At 37.5% G+C, this 20,344-nt stretch overlaps 1 protein-coding gene across 1 annotated transcript in view; it reads right to left on the bottom strand.

Annotated features, from left to right (window-relative positions):
- The window catches only part of LOC107600374 (sodium leak channel non-selective protein-like), a 102,609-nt gene that overhangs the window by 22,449 nt on the left and 59,816 nt on the right, over window positions 1-20,344 (bottom strand). The window contains exons 13-16 of the mRNA XM_016292248.1: window positions 15,670-15,837; window positions 13,631-13,822; window positions 12,389-12,526; window positions 11,646-11,720 (exon numbers count right to left, since the gene is read on the bottom strand). Coding sequence (XP_016147734.1) covers window positions 11,646-11,720; window positions 12,389-12,526; window positions 13,631-13,822; window positions 15,670-15,837 — 573 coding nt within the window. The remainder of the gene's footprint in view (window positions 1-11,645; window positions 11,721-12,388; window positions 12,527-13,630; window positions 13,823-15,669; window positions 15,838-20,344) is intronic.

Here is a 20,344-nt window from a genome sequence, read left to right as displayed (position 1 = left end):
ACAATGTCACACTCATTTAAAGAAAACATAACTGCATTTTGCTTCCCGCATCCCATGAAGATTTACATTCAGTTTTATCAAGCCATACATACATACATATATATATATATATATATATATATACATACTGTTATAACTGTTAATGACATAACATAATACTGTACATAACAAGGAATTTTGATCATGCAGTCCAATGCAAACCAATCAGGTTAATGCATTTACATGAAACATAAATAAATCACAATATGCACCACAGACTCATAAGAATTTATAAATATTGTACAAGTTGCCCATTTCATTTGAAAACGTATTATTTCTAGGTAAAAAATTTTTTTGTTATGTCTTCACCTAAATCTAATACTCAGTTGGATGTGAACAGAGAACATAAATAAGATTGTACAAATTCACATGTAGTTGTAAATACTCATGAAATGTTATGAAAGTGTGTTGGAATATAACCAAATTCTGGTCTGGCAAGCCTAGGTGACATCAACTGAAAGGGAAAGTCAGAGTAAGTAATTGCATTTTGATGAAAGATAATGAAGAAATTTTTCTTCTTTGGAATAACGCAAACTGATGAATTGTGCATAATGAGACCAGCAAAGTGTCAAAGTAAATAAGGTCAATTTTAAATTCATGTTGAAACCCTATCATAAAAAAGTGGGCTGCTGAAAGGATGAAAATGGGTTTGGTTGAAAGAAGGAACACACACACAGCTTCTGGGGCAGCAGACATCCGGATCAGGTGCTGCAGCGAGGGGTGGGGGGTGTGGGCGTGACTGTTAGATCAGAGGATGGAGTACTGGAAGGCACATTTGATGGACAGGCCTGTTACCGAGGGTCCTTTCATGTCTATCGCAGCCAGAGGGGACCAGCATGTGTGTTTGTGTGCATGTGTGACAAATTGTTGACGCAACACTTTTTAGACTGGGTGTGATAATATACAAATGTGTGTATGTGTGTGTATGTTTGTACATCTGAGCCCCCCTGACATTTTTTAGGAATTTCTGAGCAGGACCAGATGTGCTTTGTGCAGATGAGTGCAAACAATATAACAAAGAGTGAAAAATTTAAGGGGGTCTGAATACTTTCCGTACCCACTGTATATATATACTGTTATAACTGTTAATGACATAATATAATACTGTACATAACAAGGAATTTTGATCATGCAGTCCAATGCAAACCAATCAGGTTAATGCATTTACATGAAACATAAATAAATCACAATATGCACCACAGACTCATAAGAATTTATAAATATTGTACAAGTTGCCCATTTCATTTGAAAACGTATTATTTCTAGGTAAAAAATTTTTTTGTACAAATTCACATGTAGTTGTAAATACTCATGAAATGTTATGAAAGTGTGTTGGAATATAACCAAATTCTGGTCTGGCAAGCCTAGGTGACATCAACTGAAAGGGAAAGTCAGAGTAAGTAATTACATTTTGATGAAAGATAATGAAGAAATTTTTCTTCTTTGGAATAACGCAAACTGATGAATTGTGCATAATGAGACCAGCAAAGTGTCAAAGTAAATAAGGTCAATTTTAAATTCATGTTGAAACCCTATCATAAAAAAGTGGGCTGCTGAAAGGATGAAAATGGGTTTGGTTGAAAGATGGAACACACACACAGCTTCTGGGGCAGCAGACATCCGGATCAGGTGCTGCAGCGAGGGGTGGGGGGTGGGGGGTGTGGGCGTGACTGTTAGATCAGAGGATGGAGTACTGGAAGGCACATTTGATGGACAGGCCTGTTACCGAGGGTCCTTTCATGTCTATCGCAGCCAGAGGGGACCAGCATGTGTGTTTGTGTGCATGTGTGACAAATTGTTGACGCAACACTTTTTAGACTGGGTGTGATAATATACAAATGTGTGTATGTGTGTGTATGTTTGTACATCTGAGCCCCCCTGACATTTTTTCGGAATTTCTGAGCAGGACCAGATGTGCTTTGTGCAGATGAGTGCAAGAGATGGGAAATGAACAGAAAACAAAACAAACGAAAAATATATATATATATATATTTTTGAATGGAAATTAAGAAACCTTACACAATGCAAAAAATTAAAATAAATAAATAAATAAATGCTACAAATAGGCAAAATAGAATTTTTGCAAGAAATATGATCTGACTGATATGATCCTTTGTGAGATTTACCCAGAGAACTTATACCACCATATGGATTTGGAACTGTAGGCACTAGATGGCAGTGTGGTTGGACCCAAAAGAACATCTGACACCAAGCACATACACAGTTGACACTGTGACCTTTTCTTAAGTTCAATCTTTAGATAGTTCTTTAATGTGTCAAAGAAAACATTCATTCCAACCAGCTACAAAAAAGCTTCTACCAACAGGAGACTGTTAAACACAACCACTGCCTCTTGGTAACAGCAGCATTGCTTTGTAGAAAAATTATTTATGAATGGATGCTTCTACTCTGCAATATGACTCATAGTGAGTGTATCTAATTAGTGTTGCTTGTTACAGTATTGTAATATTGCTCATGCTTAGGGTTAGGAGTTTTGGAAAAATTGTGGTGGTGACATTTGAAGAGCCATGCACCACTCACACTGTTATAAGGCAATGTAAAAACCTAGTGAGCCTTTACTATCAACAAGTACTGCTGTATACTATATCGTTGTACATTTGACAAATACAAGTTTGACACGCTACAAGGTTTTGATTTAAAGCGTGACGCCTGTAGCTCTTGAAAGAGTTCAGGGACCTCAGTCAACCAACCAACCATGGTCCCAGTGCCAGATGCTCCCCCTTCTTCCCTGAGGGAAAGTCCTCCATTTGATTTCTGTCAATAAATAGATAAACATTTCCCCTATCAGCTCTAGACGCTTCTCACTGCCATTTAACCAAAGGAAAGTAATGGTTTCTCAAGCCGCTAACAACCATCAATCTCTGCCATCAGAGGGAAACGGCTCATGACCGGCCGAATGAACAGACTGCATCAGGAGACGTGGCACAAAGGTGATGTGTAAGAAACAGTGGTCAGAGAGGGAGACCGGTTTAGTCAGGTCATGACAACTGCACTGTTCTTTCAACACATCAAATTCCACTAGCCATTTTTACACCTTTGAATCTTGGCAATTTCCCAAATATCCACCCCTTAAATTTGGCACTCTCTCAAAAAAAGCACATTTATACTTAGCATAATATATTTTTAAAAAATTGACAGGGCAAAAAAGGAAATACAAAATGTATTTTAAGGCATATAAATAAAATAAATTTACATTTACATTCAACATTCAGATTTGCTAACATTACTTTTTGGAAGATTGGCCAGAAATCATATGATTAATTGCAAAGAATCCTGAAGAAAAAAAAACTGTACCATGGTTTCCACAAAAATATTAAGCAGCAAGAAAAAATTATTGAACACCATATCAGCATATTAGAATGATTTGTGCTCATGTGACACTGAAGAATTGAACAATTGCTGCTGAAAATTCAGCTTTGCTATCACAGTAATAAATGACATTTAAAAAAATATTAAAATAGAAAACCATTTTAAGTTGTAACAATATTTCACAATATTACCTTTTTACTGTATTTTGGATCAAATGAATGCATCCTTGGTGAGCATAAGAGACATCTTTTAAATACATTTAAAAAAAATTACTGACACCAAATGTTTGAATGGTTGTCTATATGGTCATACTTAGAGGTCATTATATACACCAACACTTTTTAAAGAGACAGACATGTATGTTTGTGAAAGATGTTTTCTCTGTTTTGGAGGAATGAGCATTGTTAAATGATATCATACTGAACCATTACTATAGGCAAAGAAGTGTATCATTTTATCAGTCGTTTATTATTCATTCAACAATACATAGCCCTATTACAGTAATACATCTATATTATACTGTTAATAATAGTATTACTGTTATAGTTTTCATTAATAACCATTGCTATATAGATGATAACTTTGTCTAGTGCTCTTATGAATGTTGTTAGCATGATTTTGTGAAAATTTAACTACAATACTCAATGAAATAGCATAGATTTATTCATGGCTGTTTGTATTTTTTTTTCATTCTGTAACTACGTGTTCTACAGATCTCTGCTCTAGTGTCATATGCTATTGTTTTGATAGCGTTGATAAAGTTTCTGACAGATAATATCATGATGTTTTTTTTTTCATTCTGTAACTACGTGTTCTACAGATCTCTGCTCTAGTGTCATATGCTATTGTTTTGATAGCGTTGATAAAGTTTCTGACAGATAATATCATGATGTTTTTTATTTTATTTATTTATTTGTTTATTGCGTTTGCCTTACCGAATGTGATATCCTGTCAACGTGGGCTCTTTTGATTACTGTCAGTTTAAGTTCTGGCGATCATTGCAGTGTTGCCAGATATTGCTATGAAAACAAATAAAATTGAAAAATAAATAATAAATAAACCGAAATGAGTTCAAGCGACCATTTTCATACCACGGGCGCTAAACATTCTTGCAAACTGTCTAAACTTAATTCTAAATGCAGACACTCATATGAGGAGCTTTAAACAGCAGATTAGTCATTTAGAGAACAAATTTTATTTTTGAACATGAAAAATTTACCGAGGTCCGGACATCGGTGACCTCATAGCTGGCTACGGGCAAGGGCCTGTCGCAATAATATCGACTTATGACCTCAATCATTTTTGGTGACGCAATATATTGCCCATTATATTTACATAAAAATGAATGTCACCATGTTTTTTGCATTCCACTTGTGCCTGTCTCTTTTGCAGCTTCTCGTAGTTGTAGTCGTAGTTGGTGCTAGTTCAAATTTAAAGAATGCTTCTACAAAAAAGTTTTATCTGCAGATATGGCCTTGTTTAGGGATCTGTGCCTTTGTGCATACGGACATCTGACTGATAAGTAGGGATTGTGTTTTTCAGCTATACAGTGCACCCTTAATTTACAGAGAAAAGAAGGTCTGTAGTTGGAAAAATCACCATGCAAGTTATTTGTGAATTTTACTTTGTGAGTTACTTTGCACTTTTTGGTAGAAAATGTTTATTTACTATTTATTCAAGTTTTTTAAGGTATCTAATATTTTGATACTTAATTTCCAAGATCTAAATATTCTTAAGAATTAAAAGTTTGTTGTCATTTGAAAGTGTGTTGGCCTTCTTGCATTATTATGCTTTTATATTATGATTATATTCAGTGGCATAAAATGGTCTTAAAATGACAATAATATTGTTTATCGCATTTATTTCTGGGGAAATAAATCGCACAACAAAAAGTTGCTATCGTGACAGGCCTACTTGGCATCAAAAAGTTTGAAAACCCTCTACATAAAACACAACCTTCCCAATCATCTCAAGTCACCTTATACACAAAGCTGTCTGAACAATTCATAATATAAGCGCAATTTCATGGCATAAAAGCATTATTTCAATCAGAGTGCTAACAGGAGCAGATTGCAGCCTGAACAGGTACGGACAAGTCCTGACAGAGGGAAGAGGGAAGCTCATTAAACACTTCCTCTTATCACTGGCTGATCTGTAACGTGTGGAACACACTGGATATTCATTAGCTCTCCCTCCTCTTATCCTGTCGGGTTTAATTGCTAATGATCCTTTCTGTGTGCGTATGCAGGTGCCTGCCGTGATGCCTGACAAATTGAATCTACGCTTACAAAATGGAGACTTCTGTAAAGGAGTGTGTACAATTTCCGAGGTCGGTCCTTTATTCCGGTGGTGGCTGCTTACAGTATCTCCTTCCTGTTCCTGTTGGTTGCAAACTACAGATGATGATATGATGCATAGCTATGGCTAAAACACTGAACATCTGTGACCTGTGCTGTTGCTGAGGGAATCTGTGTCTGAAGTTGTGCTAGAGTCGAGACTTGTGGGTGGAGTCAAAAAGGCCCTTCTGTGGCCATAATGTGAGAGCTCTAACCCATGTCTATCCATCAATGCCAGTTCATCCACAAATGTCCAAGCCATTTGTGTCTGTAGCTTTGAAATGTGCTTCAAATAAAGATAAATCATGTGCCAGTATTGACAGATGCATACAATTTTCATGAATCTCATGTATTGCAATCAGCAAATGATGACGAATGTTACCATGGGAAAATCAGATTGATTACCTCGTTGTGTGGTAACTACCACCTCTGCTGGACTGTTCTTTTTCAACACCTGTGATGGCAAACCTTGTTGAAATTATTCTGAACAAATCTAAAAATAATTTTGTATGAGTAAGGCTTAATGCACATCTGAGAAGAAATTTCTGTTTGGAGAACTTTTGTGAGGTGCAAGGAAGTCAATTTGAGCCAAATTCTGAGCTTTCCCTGCTAAACAAAACAACAACAACAGCTTAAACCAGCATAAGATAGTTTATTGTCTTAAATATAAAACAAAATAAAAATAAATAAAATAAAATGTGCAGACAGCAAAACTTTCAGGTCCTGAATTACTTTATAAAATATATGGCAGCTATCTGAACCTATTGTTCCACTCAAATGCATTTTTTAAACTGCATATTCACCTTAAATACATGCTTTTACCGACCAGTCTTGTCCTTTGAAGAGTACACAGAAGCAGCAATACTGACTGTCCTCATCTGGAGTGCTACCAAAATGAATCTATGTGATGTTCCAACAAGTTATGAGTCATCATTTCAGTCCTTCGTCTCCACAGAGCCAGTTGTCTAATAATAGATGCTCAAACTTTATGTTTGAAGATTTGCATTCTTAGCTGCCAGCTACTGTATGCCAAAAAGGTCAATTATCATAGGCAATATCAATGAATACAGATATGGTCCATTCAAAACTCTGAATAAATGATTCCAACAAGCCACACTACAAGCATATCCTGAGTTTTGAATCACTCTCACGCAGCCTTAAGGTACCACAGTAACAAATAACATCATGGAGTGCCTCTAGATCTTTCTGACTGAAGACTTGTGAACTGTTTCCATGTGAAAATCTATTCTCTGAACGAGGGATACAGTAACAGGCTGTTAATTCTCTATTTAAATTCAACTGTGAAATCTCCCCAAAACAATACTTATATACACATATATTAAACATCAAATATGGTTTGATTGGCTTTAATTGTGTTAGGTTGTACAGAAAATTTCTTCACAGGAAACTTATCATGCCTGGTTAGGACACAGTGTAACAGTCCTTCCTCTTGGCTCATGAAGTGCCAAGTTTGTAATTTTGCTAAACACAATCATAAACTAATCTAAAACGGAAAAGTAGAAAGGTAAAATACGAGACAATTAAATTTTTTTTCTGTTATTTTTGTACCCGGCAAAAGCATCACAGTGTGGGAGGATAGATCAGGGCCAGACTCATTTCAACACTTACCCTATCCTGTGGTGAGAGTGAAATGGAACCACCAGGTCTATTTGTGGAATCTAAACAAACCATTCAAAAAAATAACACCCTTAAAACCACCCCGCTGATACATTATCTAGATTTGAATTCTCTCGAACTGTCCATGGCTTTACCTTCAATCAAAGTGAAATACTGTTACTGTCCCTAGAGATGTGTCATGTCTGACATTTATAGCATGAAACAAGATGAAATATCTTGATGAAACAAGTGAAAGAAAAAAAAAACATGTTGACCAAAAACTAGCTGAGTCATTTGAACTCAAAGTCCACAACCTCATGTCTACTTCGGTTTACATACTATTTTTTTCTTTAATACAGTATGCACACATGCACAAGCAAACACACACAAGACACACACGCACACACATTGGGTTTCCATGTTTTATGAGGACATTCCATAGAGACAATCATTTTTATACTGTGCAAACTGTATTCTATGCCCTAACCCTAACCCTACCCCTTGAATTTATCCTGCAAGATCCTTCAGAAATCATTATAATATGCCGATTTGGTAATCAAATTAATGCATACTGAACAAAAGTATTAATTTTTCAAAAATGTTTAAACCCAAAAGAAGTGGCTGACTTAGTGAAGTGGTGCCAGGATAACAATCTCCCCCTAAATGTCAACAAAACTAAGTAGATGATTGTTGATCTAAGGAGGAAGAAGGAGCAGCACTCAGCACTGTGTATTGGTGGGACAGAGGTGGAGAGAATGAGAAGTTTCAGATTCCTGGGTGTTCACATCGCTGACGATCTTACCTGGTCTCATAATATTACACAGCTAGGTCAAGAAATCACGTCAACATCTGTACTTTTTGAAGAGTCTGAGGAAATTTGGCATATCAAGACAAATCCTCAGCGACTTCTACAGGCCCTACAGCGGGTGGTGAGATCGTTATCACTGGAACTGCCTTACCAGCACTGGACAGCCTTTACCAGACCAGAATCGTCAAGAGAGCCATCAGTATCATCAAAGACATTAGTTGCCCACAGCACAGCCTTTTCACACTCCTACCATCAGGCAGACGCTATAGGAGTGTCAAAGCCAGAAAACCAAGATTGAGGAACAGCTTCTACCCTCAGGCCATCAGCTTGGTGAATGACTGCCATCCATCCACTGCCTCTCTACAGACACAGACTACCCCCTCCCAGACTCTCCAATACACACATGCACACATTCGCATATGAACATACTCGCAATACAAATACATAATTAATGAGGTTACCCCTAAGAACCTTGCACATATACATGAACCCATTTCACTACGAATACAAAAGTCAATCTCCAACCTACCTCAACTGGACTTTGCACATGGCATATTCACCATGTTTACATGTACTTAACGCTTTATATGTATGTGTATACTGTACACTTACATACACTTTATAAATACTGTAAATACAACATGCTTACGTTTACATTACATAACACCTATATATACTGTATATAACACTTGAAACTCTTGAATCTTGAAACTTATATATATAGAAAAATGGAAAACACTGCAAAATACTGTTTCATATTCATACATAATATATACTGCATTAAAGAAAAGAAAAAACGGCTTCTGAAAATGTAGTGCAACAGTCCCTGTTCTTCTTTTAGTTTAACATTTGAATCCTGTTGAATTGATTCAGACACATCCAGCATGTCATAAAAAGATAAATAATTGTTTGTATAACTTTTGGCTTGAGCTACGCAGGTGAGCATGCACAACCAAAATAAAAAATGTGATGTGCAAATATGTTCAGACCATTCATTTGTGTACTGACATTGTTGTCAGCTGTTAATGCACAATCACTGTTTTAGATCGACTAACTGTAATACTGTATAAGATTTCCACTCAAACTGAAAGCATAAATATAGGCTATGCACTGCCAGTTTCAGAGCAAAATGCAAAACTGACATTTCATTCACTGACGTGCTTCACTCAGCAGTGCTAAACCCGGCAGCGCATATACTCACTTGCTGGCAACCCGACAAAATAAAAGCTTGCTGATTTTAGGTTTGAAAATGATGAAAATTCATTAAAAAAGGTTAATATTAGCATTGTATTTTAAGTGTACTATAAAATAACTGTATTTTTATTTTATACTCAATTTATTTTTAAATATAATAGTATTATCACACTGATTATATTGTTTATCATTTTATTTGTTTTATTAAAATACAAAATAAATCATTTCAATAATACTATTATCACTATCACTAGTCACACTATTTGCAGTGTGAGTACCAAACCAAATCTCAAAAGACGTATGTGCATCCCTGATTATAACACATGATAACACATCATAACCCTAGGTTAATTGTTTGAATTAATTGTTTATTGGTTGTGGTATAATGAAAATAAGCGGTGAATGAATGTGTGTATTTCAGTATGCAAAGGGCATGCTAAAAATGACACAAAGCTAAGCCTAATCAAACAGACAAACAATTTGAGTACCAAACCAAATCTCAAAAGACGTATGTGCATCCCTGATTATAATAATAACACATATAATAATAACACATGATAACACATCATAACCCTAGGTTAATTGTTTGAATTAATTGTTTATTGGTTGTGGTATAATGAAAATAAGCGGTGAATGAATGTGTGTATTTCAGTATGCAAAGGGCATGCTAAAAATGACACAAAGCTAAGCCTAATCAAACAGACAAACAATGTCCTGCCTAACAAAAAAATGTCTGTCAATTATGAGGCTGTAAGAGTCTGACGGTTAAATATAGTGTCCTGATTAATGCTCCATTTTCAGAAATCCTTCAATCTAGCAGGTGGCCAAACATTTTAGGAGACAGTTGCTGATGACTTTATTACAAGGTGACAGAGGTTGTGAGGCAGCAATGGAAAAGCCTATGGAAAGAAAAAACAACCTAGAAGAGCTGTCATAAAGCCACTGTGAGCGGAAAGGACAAAAACACATCCAGTTGTTATTTGTTCCACATCAGCTAGAACTGGTTTTGCTTCAATTAAGGTCAACCATTGAATTGTGCTTCATACAAGCCACCTGTATTCTTGGAGAGCAATCACAATCTAGCACTCTATTTTTGGATTGCCCCCATCTGTGCTTGAAGCACCTATAAAATAGGCAATTTTACAGGTGGAACCGTGGATCAGTCAGCTGTGTCTGAGGGATAACCGATCTGGGCATGTGAAGATGCCTGGAGCTTGACAGCCTGGTGGCCTGAAGGACAACACAGCTCATGTCATTTACTCAAGAGTGAGAAAAGCACAGAGAAAAAGAGAAATCACAGGAAAGCAGTGGCCTTCCCTTTCAATTTACACTATTACTTTTACAATTTGTCCTAGCATATCTCGTAACACTGAAGATTGTTATGACAAATTGCAATCATGCAAATTGTGATGAGCTGCTGGTTTCTTTTGGCTTCTCTCTCTCTCTCTCTCATAACATTTTCAACAATTGCTGAAATATGTTGCTGATGTGCTTGAGGAGAGAGGTGACATGCTGTTATCCACAGAGACATCCGACCTCTAATTGCTTTCAAAAGCCATTTCCTATGATATTTGGCCACAGCAGAAGTTCATTTGCATCCTAAGAAGAAGGTGCCTTGTTTTTTCTAAGTGCACTTGCCAAACGGGTCACGCTTTCTAACGCTAATTATCCTATGAGTCATCGTTACCTGTGCATCACAGCCCCATAAAAAGGTAAAAACAGAGAACAAGATGGAGAACTGTACTAATTAACACAGCTCACCCTGTTTGCTGATTTTCCTCAAATGTAGGGAAGACACATGAAACATTTTTTAAGGCTATAATCGTGCTTGAGGAATGTTTTTGGATGTATTGTGAGTCCATGGTTCAGAGAGCACATTGTCAAAATATTATAACCTAATTTACTTTTAAAATAGATCTTATTAGTTTGTCTAGTCTGACAGTGAATAGAGGGATTTAACAAGTTGTTTTAATTCAGCTTTGCTAATTGTCCTGTTCCAGAGTCTTTCCCCCAGGAAACTAGGAGGATAGGTTTAAATATTCAAAATGTTACCGACCAAGAACCACTACAAAATATAATAAAAATAATACACTACCAATTTAAAAAGGGTCAGTGGTATTTTTTTTATATAAATGAATACTTTTATTCAACATAGATGCATTAAATTGACCAAAAGTGACAGTGCTTCAGTGCAAAAGTGTTCAGTGCAAGAGTTTGGATTGCTACAAAAACATTTATATTTCATATAAATGCTGTTTTATTTGTTTGGCTTTCAAATGGTAGTGTATAATATAAGCAAAATTAATAGAACAATGTCTTACCTGTTTTAACTTTTTCAAGTCTTCATCCAACTCCAGATTGTCCAAAATAACAGCCACAAAAAGACTCAGAAGGATCTAAAAGACAAGAACATACTGAATTTAGCTTTCATTACAATTTGCCAATACACCCTTATATGCATTAGAGTACTGTTTGGACAAAACAAATAAGACATTTGAAGATATTTAAGACAATTCATTTATTAGTCACACATCTTCACTGAATATCTGAAGGTCCCAGCAGTTTTAAGACATAAACACTGTGATGTGGCCTCTATATTCTCTGTCATACATTTTTAGTAGGTGTTTTGTGCTCATGGGGTGATGTTGACAGATAATCTGTTATGCAAACATGAGTTCTGTCCAAGATGTAGCAGTCACTGACGTAACGTCTCCGTTCCCTCCTTCAGGGAACGAGGGTTACACAAGTAACCTAGACGTTTATAAGCCTACGTTTAGATTTTTACTTCTGTTGATTGCATTTAGGCTTTAAAATTTGTTTTAAAGGTGTGTTGTGTTAAATTGTGAAGACTATGATGATGAACAAAATGTGTAAGAATTATAAACTTTTGTTGGTCACAGAGCTTATTTTTTGCAGTACTGCAAAGGTCCGATTGGGTTTTCGTCAAAGGAGCCAGAGTGATGCTAACTTCCGAGTTGCCTACAAAAATATGTCATCATTGCAGCACTTTATAGAAGCCCTTTTGTTTGATCTTACAGAAAAAGCACAAATAAATTATATTTACCAGTGTGGCAAACAGGTGGTAGAGAATGAAGTATATGGCCACCACTGGAGCCCACATCTGTCCCACTGCCACCAGAGTTTGGTCCATGACATCCACCCATCCCTCCTGCGTAAGAATCTGGAACATGGACATAAATGCCTGCAGGAAAGAAAAAGAGAAATGATCAGTCTGTATTTTTTATTAGTCCTTAACAACCTTGTCAGATCTAGTGCCACATCTGGATATTTTGAAAGGCTTATGCAGTTGGAATAACATGAGGGTGAAAAAACTATTTCTGATTGAGCTAAAACTTTAATAGTTAATAGGCATAATAGATGTACGCTTTCATGAATTTGATAGATGACTTCCAGGAGTCAGGACTTAACTGTCCTGACTCCTGATTTGACCTTTCCAGTCATCAAAACAAAATGGAAATTTGAAAACTAACAAAGCAGAGTAACAATTTTATGTTTATCTTTTTTCCTAAATATATTCTCATGTATACACAAGCATTTTTGACTGAAATTGCTGCGATAAAAATAAGACAAGGCAGAACACAACATTCACTGAAATGAATGCAAATAAAAAAAGGAAAAAGAAAAAACAGTGTGCCCCAGGTCTCAGCATCATACGGATATATGAGACCACATTTTCATGGCCTTTTTTCCATGGAAGTCAAATGGAGGTCTAAACCCAGCTTGTCCCAAGCCTGGTCACAGTCACACTGTCTCTGAGTGACTGCAGATGAAGATAATTTGATATTTTGCAACAGGTCTATTGACAAGGGAGCTGGGTAAACATCATTATCTTCAATGGTTATTATGCCACCCGCCTTGGAAATGAGCGGCATCTGTTTATGTGAGACCCTCCAAATCCCAGCACGCATTGGGATCAGTGGAATCCCACTAATAACGGAGGATAAAAAGACACCACTAATGAGAACCCCACTCATGAGCACATAGTATCAAAAAAACTTGGAAGAGAGTCTGTCATCTACTGACAAATTAAGTATATAACAGATTTAGAGATATTTTGGTCCACACTGGTTTCTGAATTCTTCTCTAGATTTAAGCATCGTTTTTCTGACGTGATAATTGTTAGTATATTAGTATTTCAGCTATTCAAATAAAAATGGTCAAGATAACAAAATCTGCAATCATAAGACTCAAGAACTTTATTTGCTCCTCCAAGAACGAATTATTTTAACTTTTCATCTTTTGATCTACAACTACTTTCTGTGTCTCCAGAAAGAGGGAGATTTACCCGTGGAAATGTGGTGAAACGATCCAAGTCCTCCACAAAGCAGAACATCTGCAGACTGATGGCAGACATCACTATGAGCAGACTGGCAGTGAACACCACTAGACTGCCGAGTTTCTTCCCTGGACCGAAAATCTTATACACAAAGTCTTCCAGTGCCGGAGAGATCTTTATTAGACGGACCACTCGCAAAACCTGCAGGTAACAAGGAAGAACATTTAAATTTTCTTAATTAAAAACAAACTTAATATTTGCTTAAGCCACATCTTGGAATTATAAATCAACTTATCAAAGCATCAACAAATCAATAAATCCACAGCAGCATCTCATTACACGGGTTTGACATAAATATTAATATGAAAACTATTACAAGAAGAAGGCCTATGGAGTATATTGGTGTTTGTTTTATTGATTTTTAATGAGCAAACACTGATATCAGGTTCTTCACCAGAATAACTTGGCTACAAATTGCATTGTTGCTCAAGCAGTTACTAAATTACTCTAGGTGACAACAAATTTGAGCAATGATGCATCTAGGTTGAGTTTTGATAAAGAGCAGAGAATAGATATTGATCCATTTGCTTCTAGCCAAATGTGACCTGAGAATCCTCCTGCTGTCGTTACTTTTAAACCTAGAATAATCATCCAGCAATCCTCAGGAGAAGGTCTTTCTGTACAACAAACACATAAACAAATGTGCTTCTTTTGGGTTTTGTTGCTTCAGAGATCTAAAACTACAGTGCTCATCTAATAGTGCTGACCATTAGTTATAATATTGATTGATTTTTTTCAACTCTATTTCAATTAAATTCTAATCACAGAGTTTACTTAGCTCAGCTGATAAAGCATGGTACTAGTAAGACCACCATTATGGGTTTGATTCACAGGGAACACACATGCTGATAAATATGTGTAAATATGATGTATACCTTAAATACACTAAAAGTTATTTTAGTTGAAAGCATTTGGCAAATATATCTATATAAATGAAAATTCTCCCTAGGAAGACGATGAACTTTACTTGGGGACACTTTGTGTAATGTACAAGAGAATTCTTACTGCGTAGTTTGAGACCCAATGGAAATAGAGTTCTAATTAGTCTCTCCAGAAACATAAATGTAAGAACTAATATCGAATATGGCAAACTGGAAAGCAAAGGCTTAGTTTGAACTTTACAGTCAAACAAAAAAATAATACAGAATATTCAATAATGCAAAGAAGTGATTATGTTCAAAAAGTTTTAGAATATGAGTTTGAAGCCAGACATTGCTATTTGCGACAATCACTCCTTTCACAAATGATGGAAAAATATAGAATGCTATTTACAAATCTAAATTTAATATGGAGACTGCTCATGGTGAATCATGTGTCATTTTCATGGCAGTAATGAGCCCAGACATGAGGGGAGGATATGAATATTCACGAATGGAGCTCCGCCCCTCCTGCCGAGAGAAAACTGGAGGGAGAGCGCAGGTTGTGTCCTTAATGAGGCTTGTCAACGTGAGCGGGCTTCATCCATTGCCATTCCCTGCAGCTGCCTAGAGATGTATAAAAAAACAGCTCCGCCATGGCCACCAGTATGCGTTATAACCCTGCATTAGTGCATGATTAGCATCTCAGAATCTAGCAGTGCTGCACTCATGCACAGACCCTTTTACAAATGCTGTGGCTGCACGTGTCATGGCCTCAGTAAAAATAAATAAATAAACTTTTCTGTGCATAATTTGCCAAAACGCTGCTATCAGAGTCAATAATGTCTGAAAAATAATCTGAGAAGTATTGAACGATGACAGGCGGTATTTTGCTTTTTGTTTAAATTCAGCATGGTAACGTGTTGGCAGTGTGGATAGGAAATAAAATAAAATCACCTCAAACTAAGTTTCTACTATCAGAGGTTTTATTGGTCTCACATCACAAGCTTCCAGCACTACACTGTAGGTTGATTTAGGCATTATTCAGGAACGTGTTTAAAAGTAGTTGTACAATAAACTTCAGTAATGACTATGTTCTAGATTATCTTTGGATCAGTAACTGTCTCTAACCTGGAAGTAGGTGAACTGCGAGTGGTAGAGATCAGGGTAGATGTGCAGGGTGGTGCCCACTACAAGCAAAGACTCAAACTTGTGTAGAGAGGAACTGATGTAGCCAGTGAAGCCCAAACACCAGATTTTCAGCAGAGCTTCCAAATCAAACAGCACAGTGAAGGCAACCTGAAAATGACAGAAAGAGACAATGAGAGGCAGGAAGTATGATAACGGAGAGCTGTTCCATGTGTGCCCATTTCTTAGTAATTGCTTTTTAAGTATCTAGAGCCTTTGGTTTTTGCAAAGGGAACACGTATGTGAATACATGCACATTCAAACAAAGAGGGTTGAAGAACCATTTCCATCCATAATAACTCTGCTTTTCTTGTGTAAGATACAGCATATAGGAAGGGCGTAATTGGAAACAAATTCAATCTTAGTGAGATGCATTAAGGCACAGAAGTGTCAACAGACGATTGAAAACAAAACTAGTATTTCCCCAGTTTTCCCCCATATGGTCTGATCCAAATAAAGAGCAGCATGTGTTAATTATGAGATGGATCGACCTGTGAATATGTGGGGTGCCTCTTCCTCCTTATCTCTGTCTTTCAGATTGGAGTGGGTGGGTGGCCACACTCCTCTATCTGTCTTTGTTCCCACTGTGCCACCTGCATACTGATTGCAGAGGCAGTGCGTGGCAAACAGGACACATATACACACACATACCAACCCAGCACTCGCTAAAATGGAGTGTTGCCCACAAGCTGTTTTCGCCCACGTTGTCACTCAGTTGATTTAATCTCAGGGTTTTTAAAGCGACAGAAAGTGATGAGGATATGTATATATGAGCTTTCAGCTAAATCTGCTGATGCATTTGAGTGCAATAACAATATAAGGGTTCTTTTGCCCATCTCATAACTCAAGATAAGCAAAATTGTGTATTTTAAAACTAATAAACATTTCCAAGACAAAGAAAGTGCATAAAATCCATCCCAGAAAAGTTGATCAAGTAGCATCTTGACACTGAATATCTGTAAAAGATGTGAAGACTTTCATAGTGGAATTCAAATTATGCAGCACTCGTAGCACCTAACGTGTAGCAAATTAGCTCAAAGGGGGAAATATTATTATAATGTGTTATAATTAATTATTCATATTTATATCAGCTTTAGGATTAACTGTAGCAGAATAAATTTTACAGTCGACAGTCGGTTCGACTTATCTTTTATCAATTCAAAGAAAGATTATTCTCCTGGCCAAGAAGGATAGCTTTCTCACTGTTAATACTAAACCATGGTGGCCGAGAGAGCTCAACGTGCTGCAAATGAAAAAAACACATGCAAATAGAAAAAACACCAGCAAATTAAGTCACAACACAACCAAATATAGAAATGCTCTGCAAATACAGAAACACACTGCAAATACACACAACACAACCAAATACAGAAATGCGCTGCAAATACAGAAACGTGCTGCAAATTCACACAACACAACCAAATACTGAAACACGCTGCAAATGCAGAAATATGCTGCAAATACTCACAACACAACCAAATACAGAAACGCTTTGCAAATACCCACAACACAATTAAATATGCACAGAAAACATCGGGAATGTATAAGGGAACCGCAACAAGTGACAAACCTGGCTGGTACATGCTTATCAGTGTCTACTCTGAAAGGTGCTATTTTTATTTGTTTTAACATCCTGAACATATGATTCCTTAGCTTTTTTCGATATTATTAACCTAAATAAGCTGACGAATACACAATTTCTGTAACTGTGAAATGTTATGTAAGCTGGCTAACTTACTTTTACAACTTCCCTTATGAAAATTAATGGTTTTACTATAAAAAAAAAGTTTTTTAAAAACATGGTTACTATAGTTAAATCATGGTAATCACAAATTACACTAAGTATAGTTTAACTATGGTATTTGTGTAGTTACACCAATGGTAATCACCAAAAAAATGGTAATGGTAAAATGGGAAACACCAAAAACATCATTACTACACTTTTACTATAATAAAACCATGGTTAATTTTCGTAAGGGTTGTTGGGGTCCCCTTGAAACATTTCCATTGTGGTCTGTGCTACATGCAACGCTTTTATGTATTTGGTCATGTTGTGAGTCTTCGCAGTGCATTTCTGTATTTGGTTGTGTTGTATTTGCAGCGTGTGTGTTGTCAAACTGATGAAGATGTTTTCTTAATTTGCTGGTGCTTTTTCTATTTGCATGTGTTTTCTTAAGTTGCAGAGTGTTGAGGTCTCTCGGCCACTGTACTAAACAGCACAAGAGCCTGTAACGAAATCAAACATTTAAGTGACCTTACTTTGTGAGCAGCGAACACAGAGACAATCAAGAGTGTATATGAAAACGTTTAAAAATGGTATAACACAGCTAAACTAAGCATATACTGTATGTAGGATTAAAAAAAGGTAAAAGTGAGTTAGAGAGAGAGAGAGAGCGAGAGAGAGAGAGAGAGAGAGAGACAGAATGGCAAGCTTTTGTTGGTTACAAGCGCTATATAAATGCTTCATTCATTCATTCAATTCAATTCAATTCATTCATTCCTTTACGCATTCTTTACACAACCCTAAGAGCCAACAAAGAACCGAAATCACCTTTTAAAAAAGGGTTAAACCATTTGTTTTAGTGTCTCATAAGTGGCTCTTGCGCCGTGGTGTCCAGCACATGGTGCATTGTGGGCATACATTAACATGACCCACTTTTGGCACTGTGGCACCACAAGCCTTGGCGCAGTAAGGTAATCAGGGACATATTATAGAATGTTGTCCATCACACACAGCATGGGTTTCACGTTGTGTTACCGTTTGAGGCCCGGAGCAGTAGCAAGTTGAGCTGCTGTGATATGGTGGTTGGAGGGTTCAGAGAGGTGGTGAAAAATTGTCTTTATTGAGGAGTCAGAGGCTTGCATGTCAGCAACGTGGAGGTTTGTGGAGCCACCGTAAGTGGCTGTGAGGTGGGTACTGTGGTGGGTCGAGTTTGTTTGCTGCGGATTGTGGCTGTCACCTTTAAGGCCCTGATATACTCAAAACAAAGCTCCTTTTCGTCTGATCTGATCATAGCAACATGGGTATGTTTGCACAAGCTTTGCAAATTAGTATTCCGGTGAAGTCTTGTCATGTGTATTTACATGGCACTTTATTCAATATATTGCTTAAAAGCAATCAGCAGTATTAAACATGAAAAACAGTGTCAGTGTCTCATTTCATCAGAAGCACAACATAGTTTGCTACTATAAAGCGGCTCTCCACTGCGTTCATGTTTTTACCCACAGACATCTCACCTCCAAGGACTCGACAGAAGAAATGAACCCAGAGAAGAGTTCGCCGTGAAAGAAGGCAGAGCCTCAGCGCACATCTCCTATGACGTAATCGTCACAGACCAATGATAGTACAATGGTGTTTTGCAGCTGGAACAAACTTTTCCGGAAAGTTCGCTTTGACAAGCCATTTCAAACTCCCAAAATTAACACAAAACGAACTTTGTTTTGGCCGGATTTTGTTCGAAATGACATCACATCAGTTCGTTCTTCGATTTCGCTTGAAGTATATCGAGGCCTTAAGAGTGGATGGGTGGGTTGGTGGAGACCATAGCTCTGCTTTGCCTGCTTTGGCAAGGGCATCCATTTGGTCACTGAGGTCCTTGTCCGGGCCCGGTTGCTTTGAGTGTCCTTTCAACTTCTTCCAGTAGACGATTATATCATGTTTACTTCTGATGTCATCGCATGCCTGGAACAGGTGTTGGTGTTTAACTGGTTTGTTGTTTGCTGTCTTGAAGCCATTTAGTTTCCAGCCTGGAAGGTTGCATGTGAAGCTAAGTTTGGCATAGTTGAAGTTTGTGCAAATAAACAGGTCTCTGATGTTATGGGCCGAAAGCATCTGCACCTGCCTTTAGGATGCCCTCGTGGTTGTAAGAACATCCATCAATGTAGGCTGTGGGCATGCCTTAGCACATATTCTCTTCAAAGTACCTGTGGCAGGTAGGTGGCTGTAGTTGGGGCCTTTCTGTTTTGATGATCACAGTCAGCGTGCCATCGGAGCAGCTTAGGCAGGCTGCCAGGCCGTTACCCAGTGCCGACTTGTGGTTTTGGACATGTCATGCTTCCACATTATGCACCTGAAGGGTCATTAGCCATGTAGCTATGCAGGTGTTTGTGACCATGCCGTCGTGGATGCGTTGTCTGTTGAGAAATGTGACAGGCTGCTGGCAGGTCTCTGTGATCACTTTTTGTGCTATGATGTAGTTAGAGAATCTCTGGATAGCCCATACAGTACAGATCAGGGCTTTCTTACAGTCTGAGCATTTGCACTCTGGTGGAAGAAGTGTCTTGCTGGCATACACAACCACCCTTTTGTCCTGGTCATGCCGTTGGTATGGACGGCCCTTTTTCAGAAGGGCAGTGAGAGGGTGTGCAACGTCCGAGTAGTTCTCAATAAACTGCTGTGAAAAGTTGTACATGCCCAGAAGACTTCAGAGTTCTGAGACATTGGTGGGTGGCTTGATGTTTTGAATAGCCTGGATGCAGCTGTTTTGTGGCTCAATGCCCTGTGGTCCAATGAATAGGCCCACGTAGTTGACCTTGGTTTTGCACCATTGTCCTTTGTGGAGGGCAATCTTAGCATCAGCGTTGGTCAGTTGGTGCAGGACGTGGTCAATTTCCTTCA

Source organism: Sinocyclocheilus grahami, unplaced genomic scaffold, assembly GCF_001515645.1.
Source record: "Sinocyclocheilus grahami isolate Dianchi unplaced genomic scaffold, SAMN03320097.WGS_v1.1 scaffold283.1, whole genome shotgun sequence".
Classification (NCBI taxonomy): Eukaryota; Metazoa; Chordata; class Actinopteri; order Cypriniformes; family Cyprinidae; genus Sinocyclocheilus; species Sinocyclocheilus grahami.
This window is presented reverse-complemented; position numbering and strand designations above follow the sequence as displayed.